This window comes from Gossypium hirsutum, chromosome A04 (genome assembly GCF_007990345.1).
Source record: "Gossypium hirsutum isolate 1008001.06 chromosome A04, Gossypium_hirsutum_v2.1, whole genome shotgun sequence".
In the NCBI taxonomy this organism is placed as follows: Eukaryota; Viridiplantae; Streptophyta; class Magnoliopsida; order Malvales; family Malvaceae; genus Gossypium; species Gossypium hirsutum.
Genome location: NC_053427.1, coordinates 3,385,802 through 3,399,217, shown reverse-complemented (window position 1 = coordinate 3,399,217; position 13,416 = coordinate 3,385,802). Strand labels below are relative to the sequence as shown.

Sequence of the window (13,416 nt, the reverse complement as noted above, 5' to 3'; positions counted from 1 at the left end):
TATTTATGAATGCAATATATAAATATAAAATGATGTTATATCAATAATTGTGTTAATAATTTTCAAGAACTGGATCAAATTAATTAAATTTCATGTATAAATTGCACAATAAACCATTGTTCATGTATGCTTTTGGGATTTAACCCATTTTGATATATATTTTTAAAAAATAATAATTTATATTTATCTTATTTAGATTTATATTATAAAAAAATCCAAGATACACAAGTTAAGTAGTTCACCATATTTACCCCTAAACACTAAAACTTAAACCCCAAACACCAAACTCCGAATCCTAAACCATAAATCTTAAATCTTAGACCATAAATTTACACCCTAAACCCTAAATATATATATTACAAGGGACAAAAGTAATTAAAAAAGAATCTTATTGCTTACCTAAACCTTAAAATAAATTAATTTTTTTTGTCATTTTATCAAAAACCCTAACCCTTAAACCCTAATAGCCTAACCCCTAAAAACCATGAACAGTACTAAGACCCTAACTATAAATAAACTAGTTAAATAATAAATAAAACAGTTAAATAATAAATAGACAGATAAAATGTTTTTTGCGGGGTTTTTCAAAAAGCGCCACTAATGCTCGATTTATAGCGGCGTTTATCAAACAGCGCCGCTAATGCCACTAAAGCTTAACATAAAATGATGGCGTTTCGCTTAATTTTTTTGTGGCGTTTTTCAGAAAGCGCCGCTAATACTTTTAAAAAAACACCGCTATAGGTCGACCATTAGCGGCGCTTTTTAAAAAGGCGACGCTAATGCTCTACCTATAGCAGCGTTTTTCAAAAAGCGCCGCTAGTGCTTGATCTATAGCAGCGTCTTTCAAAAAGCGCCGCTAATGCCACTAAAGCTCAACTGTCAGGTTGCGCTTAATTTTTTTACGGCGTTTTTCAGAAAGCGCCGCTAATGGTTGACCTATAGCGTGTTTTTTTAAAAGCGCCGCTGATGCTCGACCTATAGCAGCGTTTTTCAAAAAGCGCCTCTAATACTCTATCTATAGCAGCGTTTGGATAAAAAACCTATTTTGTTGTAGTGAAACTATAGCGGATCAATCAATTGGATAGGAAATTAGTCCGGAGATAGGAGTTGAATTGGTTGACTCGCGAACCAATACAAATAAGTTGAACCAAGCCAAAAAAACTAGTTGAAGCAATTCTCTCTATTTTTTAATTTTTATGAAATTTTAATATTTTCAAATTTACATAAAGAACATAATATTTTATTTACCTTTTTTGGTACATGGCAATTTTTAATTGATTATTTTTAAAAAAAATTCTAAACAGTTTGCCTAATAGTAGACTTGGAGAAAAAATAGTTTAGGTACCACAATGAAAAAAATGACAGAGCTTAGGTACCAGTTTATGGGTTAATCCTTTTCTAAAAAATAGAATTAATGGTTTGATTGACTATTGACCAAGAAAGGTATCAACTTAGGGAAAAAAAATTTATGTAGTACTTGTGACAAAAAAATTTAAGTACCAAAATAAATAAAAAATAATTTAAATAACAACCTATTCAAAATAATGATATTTTAGATAGCAAAGCTATTGAAGATTTGAATAAATTATCTCTAGCACTATAAACAAACACCATATTTTTTTTAAAAATAAAATGATCAACAAAAACCCTTTTTCAATGTTTTCTTTTTCTTTAATTATTCTTAATGCTTATCTTTTGAATTTAAAAAACTTTTTGACATCATTGTTTCTTCTTTCAACTATTATTTTATTCTAAAAAAACAAAAAAATTGAAACCAATAACTCCAAAATAATTAATGATTTTTTAAATAAATCACTCCGAAAAGTTTTCAAAAGTCTATTTATAATTTAAATAGCTAATTTTATTAATAATTTTTGTATTTGTATATTTAATTTTTATATTTTTTGAATTTTAAAATTTCAATCATGACCAAATGGTAATTGTTAAATTCATTAAGTTACGTTATGTTATTTTTAAAAGCGGTATTACGTGGTCAGATCAGAGTATGGAAAAACAATTTGTATTAATAGATGAATCTAAACATCTCCTTAGTCTATTCGGAAATGATCAAACCGGTTGAAAGACTAATATACCGTCCATTAAGTCTAATTGGGGAGATATTTTGTCTTGAGTATCAGAGCGGATGACTAACAAAAGATAGAGTGTCGAAACCATTTTTTTGAAAAACGGGGATCGACTTTTTGAAAACAAAACATGGATTGGGAGTCGCCACCAATCTTTTTTGTTTAGGTGTGACCGGATCACCAAGAATTTTGGTCATTTTAATAAAACATTTCGATTTACTAAAACAACGATTTTGGCCTACGAAATTTGAGAAAACGAGTTCGGGATTCGATTACGTACGAGGAAGGGTTAGCACCCTCGTAACGCCCAAAATTGGTACCTAATTGATTAAGTGTTGTCCTTATGTCTAGATTTTAGAAAAAAATTTGAAATACGGTTCCCTTTTAAAACTTTTGTGTGATTCAAGTTGGTCGTCAAAATTCTCTCGTTTTAGAGGTATGTAGCATCATATCCAGCACGATTGAAAACGATCCTTTATACCTTCAAAAATACAATTGATTTTTTACTTTCAAAAGCTCGTACGCCAAGAATTATAAAAGGATATTCAAATATTTAGTCCAACGAAAAATCATACCCAACACGATAGGGCATGATTCCCCGAATTTTCAAACATTGAATACTGCCTTATTTTAGAATCTTTGGGTAAAGAAAATCAGAAATTAACTCAAAATCCATTTATTTGTTTTAAAGTAAGATGGTATCATTAACGGGTTACAAAGGAACATTCGTATGAAGAAGGATTAATAAACATGAGATAATACACATGCATAAAGTGCAATAAACCACAATTGATAAATCCAACAATTAAATACATTTATTCTAAGAAAAATGTGACCAAAATTTTTAAGCATGGATGAAGAACAATTAATATAACAAATAAAACAATGAATAAATAATATATAACAACAATAAATATGGAAGAATATAAAACAAACAACAAAGCATGTACGAAACAAAATGAAAATTAAAAGTCAATGTGGTGAGACAATTTAAAATAGTGATGAACGAATGAATACATAATATACATGATATATGAATGGATGACTTGATGAATTTGAAATAATTTGGGTAAAAAAAAAACTAGGGATATATATAATCATTGAAATACATATTATATAATGAAGATTTTTAAATCAAATAGTATACGAAGTGTTAAAATCGTTTGTTAAAATACATACAACGAGGGAGTATTCAAATAATATATAAAATATGAAAGGATAGCAAAAATGCATAATGAAATATATTAGGAAATACACATAATAAGTTTACAAAACATATATCTACATAAGTAAATTTAGAAATAATTATTTGTAAAAATAATATGGAACTAATAATGCATATAAATTAACTTTTCCATAAATTATATATATAAAAAATTTTAAAAATATAATCATATATAAAAAAACTATATTTATAAAATACATAAATCTAGTGATGTATATGTATCAAACATATGTTCCAATAATATATATATGTACAGAGAATTTTGAAACAAATTTTATATGACATAATTTTACGTGTAGTCAATTAATTTAGATTAATGATACATGTAAATAATACAAATATAAAGATAATAATATATGGGGTATGTGATAAAAATAAAATATAATTTTAAATATGGTAAAAAAAATATTATACACGTAAATAAACTTAAAGCACAGTATACATACATTGAATTTTTTTTTATATAACAATGTGAAATCAATAACATGTACGGAAGTAAAAAAAATTATTTAATATGAATTATATATCATAATGTGAAGTTTAACACCATGTAAACCTTCAAACATAAAAATGTACATATAAAAGATTTTTGCAGACATGAATCGTAAAGTTAAACAAATTAAAACATATATATATATACATTAACGAAAGTGTTTGAACAATGCAAGGTTAATGAAATAATCCATGATAATATGTCCAAAGATATATAACAAATGAATTTCTTTTTTTCTTTTTTATTAAAAAAATTAATAATATAGAGAATAAAAACTTGAGCTAAAATTCAACTGAAGCAAATATAAAATTAAAAGGATAATTTACAAATCTTTGAAATTAAACTAAGGACTAATGCACAATACGCGCGAATTCATAGGGACCAAAGTTGGAAATAATCCAGACCCTTAAAACGCTGAGTTTAGGCGCGGGCTAAATTGCAACAGCATACAAATTTAAGGAAAAAATCAAAAAAAATAAACAAAACACAGACAGGAGCCAAGTGAAAGCCGGCGCGAAAGGGGAAGGACCAAGCGTGAAATTATCTCTCAAAGGCCAAAACACGCGGATCTCCATGGGCACCGGATCGGGTCACATGGGTCAGGCCTAAACGGCGCCGTTTTGGCGCTAAAACATCCTAAGTAAAACGACGTCGTTTTGCTTAAGTTATAAAAGCTAATTTTGACAAAAAAAAAACTCATTTGGCTTTCATTTTAAAAAAAAAAATTAGGAGCTCTCTCTCTCACTCTCTCTCTCACGCTCCCTGGTCCGATCAGGGATGGTCGCCGGACCACCGTGGCAGCCTCCGATCGTCGGTGACGGCGCCGCAGTCTGCGGTGGCCGGAGAAGCCCAAAAGTGCCCCTTTTTGAGCCCGTCGCACGTAGAGCAAGGATCTGAGGCCAAAACCCCGAAAACTCAGTCAAACTCTGGTGGATCAACAAAGAAACACCTAGTTTCTTCTCCTTTTCCAGCGTGGCCTTCACCGACGGCGAGCGAATCGACCGATTTAGGTGAATCCTTCCTTCTTCTTTTTTTATTTTCGTATTTAAACGAGAAAGAAAAAAACTTAAAAGTAGAAAAATGAACAAAAATAGAGAACAGGAATCACCTCTGCTTCAAATTTCTTTTGTATATTTTTTCTTATTTCAAAAATGAAAGAAAAATCCCCCTCCTTTACATTGATATTTCTTTCGGCTTTATAGCCGAATACAAAATGTTTGCTGCCGTATGCCTTTGCTGTTTACACATGGTTTTTGTCTCTTTCTCCCCTTTTTGCAGGTGCAAGTGGCGGTGGAGTAGGTGGTGGCTGAGGGTGATTGGCCGAAGACCAAGGGCGACGGCTAGCTAGGTTAATTTAGGGTTTTTTTTTTGGTATTGGGCTAGGGTTTGAAAAATCTGATTTTTTTTGTTTGGGCTAGTTTAGTAATTGGGTTTTTAGGCTTTGGGATTGGTTTAGTTCAGCCCGGGCCAAAATGGGCTTGTACATAGAGGCATAGATGTGATTGATTAGACTGACAGTACATGAAATAAGATCCAACTAGAATAGATCATAAGTCCGTTTACGGATTCATTCACTTGTGACGTTCAAATCTTAGAGAAAAAAGTAGTTTATGTACCACTTATGACCAAAAAAATTGTTTAGGTACCAAAATAAGAAAAATATATAATTTAAATATCAAATAGGTAAATTAAGCCCATTTAAAATATTAATATTTTAAATAGCATAGCTATTGAAGATTTGAAGTGATAAATAAATATCATAATTTCTTTTTAAATAAAATAATCAACCAAAACCCTATTTCAATTAATCTTGTTTTTGAACTACATTACCTCCTTGCTCGACCTGACAGGATCGAAAAAAATTCTTCCATTGATCAAAACTAGTGTCTTCAAAAATATAGCTGATCAGTCAATTGGATAGGAAATTAGTTCGAAGATAGGAGTTGAACTAGTTGACTCGCGAACTAATACAAATCAATTGAACAAGCTAAAAACAACTAGTTGAATCAAATCTCTCTATTTTTTAATTTTTATGAAATTTTAATTTACATAAAGAACATAATATTTTTTTAATCTTTTTTGGTACATGGAATTTTTTTAATTGGTTATTTTTAAATATATATATACTAAATAGTTTGCCTAATAGTAGATTTGGAGAAAAAATAGTTTAGGTAGCACTTGTGACCAAATTTTTTTTTTAAATACCACAATGGGAAAAATGACGAAGTTTAGGTACCAGTTAATGGGTTAAGCCTTTTTTAAAAAATAGAATTAATGGTTTAATTGCCTATTGACTAAGAAAAGTATCTACTTAGGAAATAAAAAGTAATTTATTTAGCACTTATAGCAAAAAAAATTAAATACTAAAATGAAAAAAAATGTATAATTTAAAAAACCAATGAGTTAAACCTATTCAAAATAATGATATTTTAGATGGCAAAGGTATTGAAGATTTGAAGTGATAAATTATGTTTAGCACTATAAACAAACACCATAATCTTTTTAAAGTTTATATAAATTTTCTAGTTTTTAATGTTTATATTAATCTAATATTTCAAATATAAATTTAACTTGTAATGTTTATATATAATCTAATATTTCAAATATAAGTGACTAAAATATAACTTGAGGCAAACAAAAGTGACTATTTTAATAGTTTACACTAATTTTTAAGTTCCATATTTAATTTTTATTATTTTTAATATTTAATTTTTTGATACAAGGTCCGAAACCATATTAAATAGGTGTCTGATAAGAATTTTACTTATGCTATTTTAAAAATTGACACGACAAATAAATTAAAGTATATCAATAATCACACAACTATGCTCATGTTCCTAATTATAATCACCCACCATTAAATTGATAATAACTTATTTAATTCTTAATATTAACATTAGGTGATATTTATACACGATAAGTAAGCAAAGGAAGCAGAGAAGGTAAAAATAGTAAAAAGTAGAGCATGGACAATGGCTGTCCCAGTAGCGAAAGTGAGAGTGGTGAAGAAACAGACAATCTCCATAATGAATTAGTCTCTTTTATTTTCTTCAATTATTTGAGGAGCGCAAAGCAAAGTAAACACAAATTAATGGCGTCAACTACCAATTTCAGCATCAATCTTTATATCACGACTTGTCATCGTCACTGATAAAATTAGTCTCTATTCTTTCCTTCAATTATTTGAGGAGCGCAAAGCAAAGTAAACTAAAATGAATGGCCTCAACTAATAATTTCACCACTTTATATATGGAAATATTTGTTCTGCTCTAATCACAATATTTTTACTAAAAAGATAAAATAGTTGATTTATTGATTGTTAGTTATATTTTAGGGATATATGCCAATGAATAAATTTATATTTTATCAATGTAAATATAAAAAAATATGAATATTTAATTTAATAAAAATGAGGAATAAAAGAATTTTACTTTAACAAAGAAATTGAATTTAATGGTAATAAAAAATAAAAATAATTTTATTTTAATCAAGAAAACAATGAATAATATAAATTTATCAACAATTATTTCTTTTATCAACTTAAATATAACAAAAGAAAAACATTATAAAGTTAAACCCACGACTTGCCATTGTTTTTTTTTCATCCAAACTCTTTTTTGCTTTCAATTTCTCAAATCTCTGTTTCTCATCATTTCCACTCTTTGTTTTTCAGTTTTCACATTTTCTTGTATTCTGTCTGTCAATTAAGGGGAAAAAAAAAACTTTCTTTTATTTCTGAAAACCAATCTTTCTTCATACCTTGATTTCCGCTTGGCAAAAGAAACAGTGCAGAGGATAGTTCAGTGAAGGTTAGTCTTGAGGAACTGCTCCTCATCTTCCTTGCTATATATTTTCATCTTTTTGTTGAATGCCATTCAGTTTGTGTTGGTGTGGATCTCTATTTTATTTATTGGCCTTCACAATTTTCTATTCCCTGCTCTAAATTACTCTTTTCATCTTTTACAGCTACTTATTTCTCTGAAGCTCTATTTACTTTCTGGTATTCACAGACAGAAAGAGATCAGGTAAGTTCAAGAGTAATTTCTAGCTTCTTCAATAATACTCGCTTTGGTTTACAACAATAATTACAGCTTCTTAATTGCTACCTTCCATTCCATTTTATTTGTCACCAATTGATAATCTTCTTACTAATAACCAAAGTTTTTGTTCAACCTCATCAGACAATCAACAAAAATGGCCGAATCTCTTGCCTCTGCTGCTGTCGAAAATGTGACAAACCAGGCAATGGAATGCGCATCACCCTATCTCCGTTACTTTTTCTGTTATGGACAGATTGTTCAAGATTTCACGAATCAACGAAACGCACTTAAATTGAGGAAACAGAGGGTGGACACTCGTGTCGATGAGGCTAGTAGGCAAATTGAGGTCATCTATGAGGACGTTGAGGACTGGCTTAAAAGGGCTGAGAAAGAACTGGAACAAACCCAGAACTTGCAAGATGAAATAGATCGCGTCAAGTGTTTCAAATGGTGCCCTCAATGGGGCTGGCGATATTGCTTAAGTAAGAAACTGGCAGAGAAGACTCCTATTATCTCTGACCTTTTACAGACTTCTAACTTTGCGCAGGTGGGCTATCGCGGTTCTCTTCAAGGAATAGAGTTCATCACATCCACTCATTTCATGGACTCTAAATCTTCAAAATCAGCTTTGAACCAGATCGTGGAGGCTATGAAAGCTGTCAACATGATCGGACTGTACGGAATGCCAGGAGTTGGTAAGACAACTTTAGCCCAAGAAGTTGGGAAGCATGCTGGAGAACAAAAGCTCTTTGATAAAGTTGTGATGTTTACTATGTCCCAAAATCCAAACATCAACAATATTCAAGATAAAGTTGCAGATGTTTTTGGTTTAAAATTTCAAACAAGTAGCCGACAAGGAAGAGCAGAAGAGCTATTCAAGAGTATGCAACGCGTGAACAAAATCCTCGTAATTGTCGACGATCTCTGGGAAGAATTCGAATTGAAGATTATCGGAATTCCATTCGGTGATGACCACAAGGGTTGTAAAATTCTTCTGACTACACGTCGTCAACAAGTCTGCACTAAAATGAACTGTCAGAAGGAAATTCAACTTGGCATCTTATCCGAAGACGAAGCATGGGTCTTATTTCGAGATCAAGCTGGTTTAGAAGGTAACAGTTCCGCCTTGAATAATGAAGCCAAAAAGGTTGCTGCTCAATGTAAGGGATTGCCTCTTGCAATTGTTGTCGTGGCCAAAGCTTTAAAAGGTGAGGGTTTAGATTTAAATGGGTGGAAAGCCGTAAATCAGAGATTCAAGGACTCAAGGCATTTGGATAATGAAGATTTCGGAGATGTCCTCCAGCCTCTTAAGCTTAGCTACGATTATTTGAAGAAAGGCAATAACCAAATGACGGTAAATGACATCCAAATGTGTTTCTTACTGTGTTCCCTTTTTCTTGAAGATAAAGAAATCGATATTGAGATATTGATTGTGTGCGGAATTGGAGTAGGATTGTTCCCTAATGCTAACTCGATTGAAGATAAAAGGAATGAAATGGTTATGGCATTTAAAAAACTCCAAAAATCTGGCTTGTTATTGGAAACTGATGACGCAGATAGTGTAAAAATGCATGATGTGGTTCGAGATTTCGCTCATTGGCTAACATCAACCGGAGGAAATAGGTTCATGGTAAAAGATAAGTTGAAAGAATGGCCTGATATGGTTGAAAGTTTTGAATGTTATACTGCAATCGCTTTATGGAATTGTAGTAGTAACATAAAATTTCCTGACAAAGTGAAATTTTCAAAGCTCAAGACTTTGATTCTTCAGGGGGAGGATTGGGTTGATTTACTAGTGGTTTCCAGTACATTTTTTGAAGAAATGAAAGCCCTCCAAGTTTTATTTCTCGAAAATGTCAGTTTCTCAACAGAAAGATTTCCTTCCTTACCGAATCTCAAAACTTTGTGTTGTGTTCATTGCAAGCTGAAAAACTTCTCATCATCACTGACAAATCTTGAGGTTCTTGCATTGTTTAAAACTAGGATTTATGGAATAAGTGAAGAATTAGTGAAATTGTCTACACTGAAGTATTTAAGTCTTCATAACTTTTATGAGGAATCAGGAATGATAATCCAGCCAAGCTTGATAGAAAGGTAATCTTGTTTTTTATCATATTCGTATTTCTTTTGACATCATTTATTTTCCTATTAATTATTTTAATAGGTATTTTTTATTTTAGAATACTAGTTTTAACACATATTCCTTGCACAATATATATTTCAAATATTCAACTTAATAAATATTTAAAAAATAATAACTTAAAGGTTAGCACTTAACATTTGCATGATTTATCAATTTAGTCTTTATTCTTTTCTTTTTTAGTTAAATTTGATTCTGAACCTTTCAAAAAGAGTCGAATTTGAACATCAACTTTTTAAAATGTATTAGAATTATTTTTATAATGGAAATACTAAGTAAAATATTAAGTTTTTAAACATGAAAGTTCGCATGATAATTCATATTTACTTCATGCTATTTTTTTCTATAGTTTTTGAATTTCGAAATTTTTATTTTTTGAATACTTTTATAAATTTTAAAGTATACAAGATATATAATGTAATTTATGCATGAAGTATACATGTACTAACATGTGAACCAAAAAAATTCTTTTATTAACAATGAACAAGTAAATATGAAATATTCAATAAAATATTAATTAAGGAAGTTTAATACAGTAAAGAGTTCAAATTTTAATAGATCATCAAGATAATGACTATTAATTATATTTTAAAATATATATGTTATTGATAAAAAAAGGAATAATTTAAATTTTATCAATGTAAACATAAAAATTAATAAAAAAAATCTAATAAAGATTTCACTTTAATAATGACTTTAGTTTTAGTAATAATAAAATAATTAATATTCTATTTCAATAAATAATTTTGAATAATTTATTTTAGAAGTTTTAATGAAAAATTATGTTGTTGAGTATTTATAAAATTTTATTTAAAAAACCTTCAATTCAATATAACTATACAAAATTAATATGCAAAATTACTCAAAGTTTAATTTAATAAAAAATAAGCCAATTAAGGAATTTTACTTTTTTTTTCAAAATTATATGATTTAATATTTTCGCATAAAAAATAAAAATGTGCTCTTTTAAACACAAATAATTGACTCACATGAGAGTTTTTTTTTTCCTTTTTTGGACCTCGTATTTATGTCACGTAATTTGATAATTAATGCTGTTTTTTTTATGAATATAATAGGTTGACTAATAGGTTGACTTCGTTGCAAGGGTGTACTATGAGCCAAATCTTGTAACTTGTTCAAGAAATAAATATAGTGGTAAAATAAGAGGATTTGTGGAGGCGAGAGGCCGAGGGTTTTTCAACCCATAAAGAGAACTATACTTCTACTATTTGACTTTAATTATAACAGGGTTTTTCAATCTTTAAATAGAAATAGTTGAAACTTCTCTTGTATCATTCGTTTTTTAATATTAGTGAATTTCTTCTTCTTTATGTCCATGATTTTTTCCCGAAAGGACTTTCACGAAAAATCTATATATTCTTATTTTCTTTTCTTATTTCTTTGCGATCGTTCTATCATTATTATCGACATTTATTGTAACATACTCCATTAGTTGAGCTTTGACAATGAATGATGGTCACTAAACTAATTAAAAAAAGACAAAGACAGAACACAACAGAGAATAAAATAGAAAAATAATCGAAGATAACCAAATGAGATAGACAATACTCAGGAAAGAATTCACCTAGACTTCACCTATTGATGTGTTGTTGAGAGCACCAAAAATATCCTATTCCCTGTAAAATAGTAAAAATAACAGTAAATGAGAAGTAGGGTTGAATCCTCAGGAACCGGATTGTATGAATGCTCGTTCCTTGAAATCCTTGACAAATTCTTGGCCAAGAAAACCTGCATTCCTAAAAAAAGAACTTCGAAAATAAAATAAAAACAGAATTTAAAGTCGAATTGAAATTGCGAAATTAAATAAATTGCGAAAATTAAAATGGAGAATAAAAAATAAACAGAGTTTGGAAAAAGAAAGAGTTTTTTATGTGGCCAGATTTCAGCCTCCAGTTGTCTCGATCCGCCTTGGGTTCAATCCTTGGCTTTTAAGTAACCCTTCTCGAGTAGGATAAGCTAGTTATAGTGGAGGAGGCCGCTTACGACCACCAGCTCCAAGAATTTAGACTTAAGATTGGCGGAACCTGACTTAAGCCAATAATCGCTTTTGTGGGACTATCTTCTGCTAGATCATCACTTCCCAACGGCGAATACCACGTCGTTTTGTCTCTTGGATTCACCAACCTGTGACGCAGAAAGCCAACGAACCGACTGTGCAAGCTTCCCAAAACATACAAAGTGGCCTTTCTTAATCCTGAATGAAATTAGAAATTAAATAAAAGGATTCATCATAGGTTTCATCTCCCCTAAGTATCTGGGGATTAGTTCATAATCCTGAATGAAAACATCTAGAAGTTAGAATAACCACAAAACATAAAGAAACTCAATAAAACTTCGAAAGAAATTAAAAAGAATATATGTTAATATTATATGTAATTGAGGAATATCATGTAAAAATATATTGTTAATTACAAAGTAACAATTTCAATTAATTATAATTTTTTATTATTATAATATTATATTACATATTTCTTTCTTTCTTGCACGATATATATATTATATCACTTATTTTTAAATTTTTAATTATTTATGAAATTTTAAAATATTTTTCATCTTTTTTTATTACATGGTAATTTTTAATTGGTTATTTTTTTTATAATAAACTTAACTGTTTGTCTAACAATAGAGGTACCAACTTAAAGAAAAAATAGATTAAGTAGCACTTGTGATAAAAAAAAAATTGAAGTTTCAAAATGGGAAAAAATAAACTTAATGATTTGACTGATTGTTTGAGTAACAAAGATTGATAATACTAGTGTAAATGAAGAAATAATAACATTTTATAAGCAGTTAATAACATAAATACCATCAATCTTTTTAAATAAAATAATGAGCCACAAAACTCTTTTTCCTTGTTATGTTTAGTTTTTCTTGATGCTTATCTTTTGAATTTAAAAAACTTGGTGGACATCATTTTGTTTTCTTTCAACAATTATTTGTTGTATAAATAAATATAAAAAAAAAAGTGAAACCAATAGCTCCAAATAAAGCACATGTCTTCGTCTTCCACTAATTAATGTTATTTTTAAATAAAATAACTCCCAAAAGTTTTAAAAAGTAAGTCTTGATGAAATTCTACCTATAATTTAAATAATTAAATTATTATCAATTTTTGTATTATGTATTATATATTTAATTTTTATACTTTAATTTAATTAATTTTCGTTTTAAATTTTTAGTACAATAAAATTAAAGACTAAAAGTAATAAAACTAAAGTATAATAAAATTGACGAAGTCTTACTTTTTAGAGTCTTTTATTTAAAATATCCTGAATTAGAGGAAAATAAAAGACATCCGCTTTAAGGCTAAAAAAAAAAAACATAATGATTGTCAGTAGAAGATATAATGATGTAAAGGAAGTTTACACAATGAAATATTTTAAAGTTGTGTGAACATTAGAAAGTTTATTCAA

At 29.1% G+C, this 13,416-nt stretch overlaps 1 protein-coding gene and 1 long non-coding RNA gene across 2 annotated transcripts; both read left to right on the top strand.

The window, feature by feature from the left end:
• Nucleotides 1–4,079: 4,079 nt before the first annotated feature.
• Nucleotides 4,080–5,372, top strand: LOC107899550 (uncharacterized). The gene is made up of 2 exons (XR_001684733.2): nt 4,080–4,812; nt 5,081–5,372. It is a non-coding gene; the product is annotated as an uncharacterized lncRNA (long non-coding RNA).
• A 1,967-nt stretch (nt 5,373–7,339) lies between these two features.
• LOC107899421 (probable disease resistance protein At4g27220) lies at nt 7,340–11,317 on the top strand. Its single transcript, XM_041110758.1, has 4 exons — nt 7,340–7,611; nt 7,769–7,827; nt 7,984–9,936; nt 11,059–11,317. The coding sequence occupies exons 3-4, from the start codon at nt 7,997–7,999 to the stop codon at nt 11,111–11,113; spliced, it is 1,995 nt and encodes a 664-aa protein (XP_040966692.1). The 5' UTR covers nt 7,340–7,611; nt 7,769–7,827; nt 7,984–7,996; the 3' UTR covers nt 11,114–11,317.
• Nucleotides 11,318–13,416: the final 2,099 nt, after the last annotated feature.

What these genes read in the sequence shown, in the direction of transcription:
- LOC107899421 (XM_041110758.1), top strand. Translation starts at nt 7,997, where the DNA reads ATGGCCGAATCTCTTGCCTCTGCTGCTGTCGAAAATGTGACAAACCAG. An exon ending in CAGCCAAGCTTGATAGAAAG is followed by an intron (nt 9,937 to 11,058) that starts GTAATCTTGTTT and finishes TGAATATAATAG; the next exon opens with GTTGACTAATAGGTTGACTT.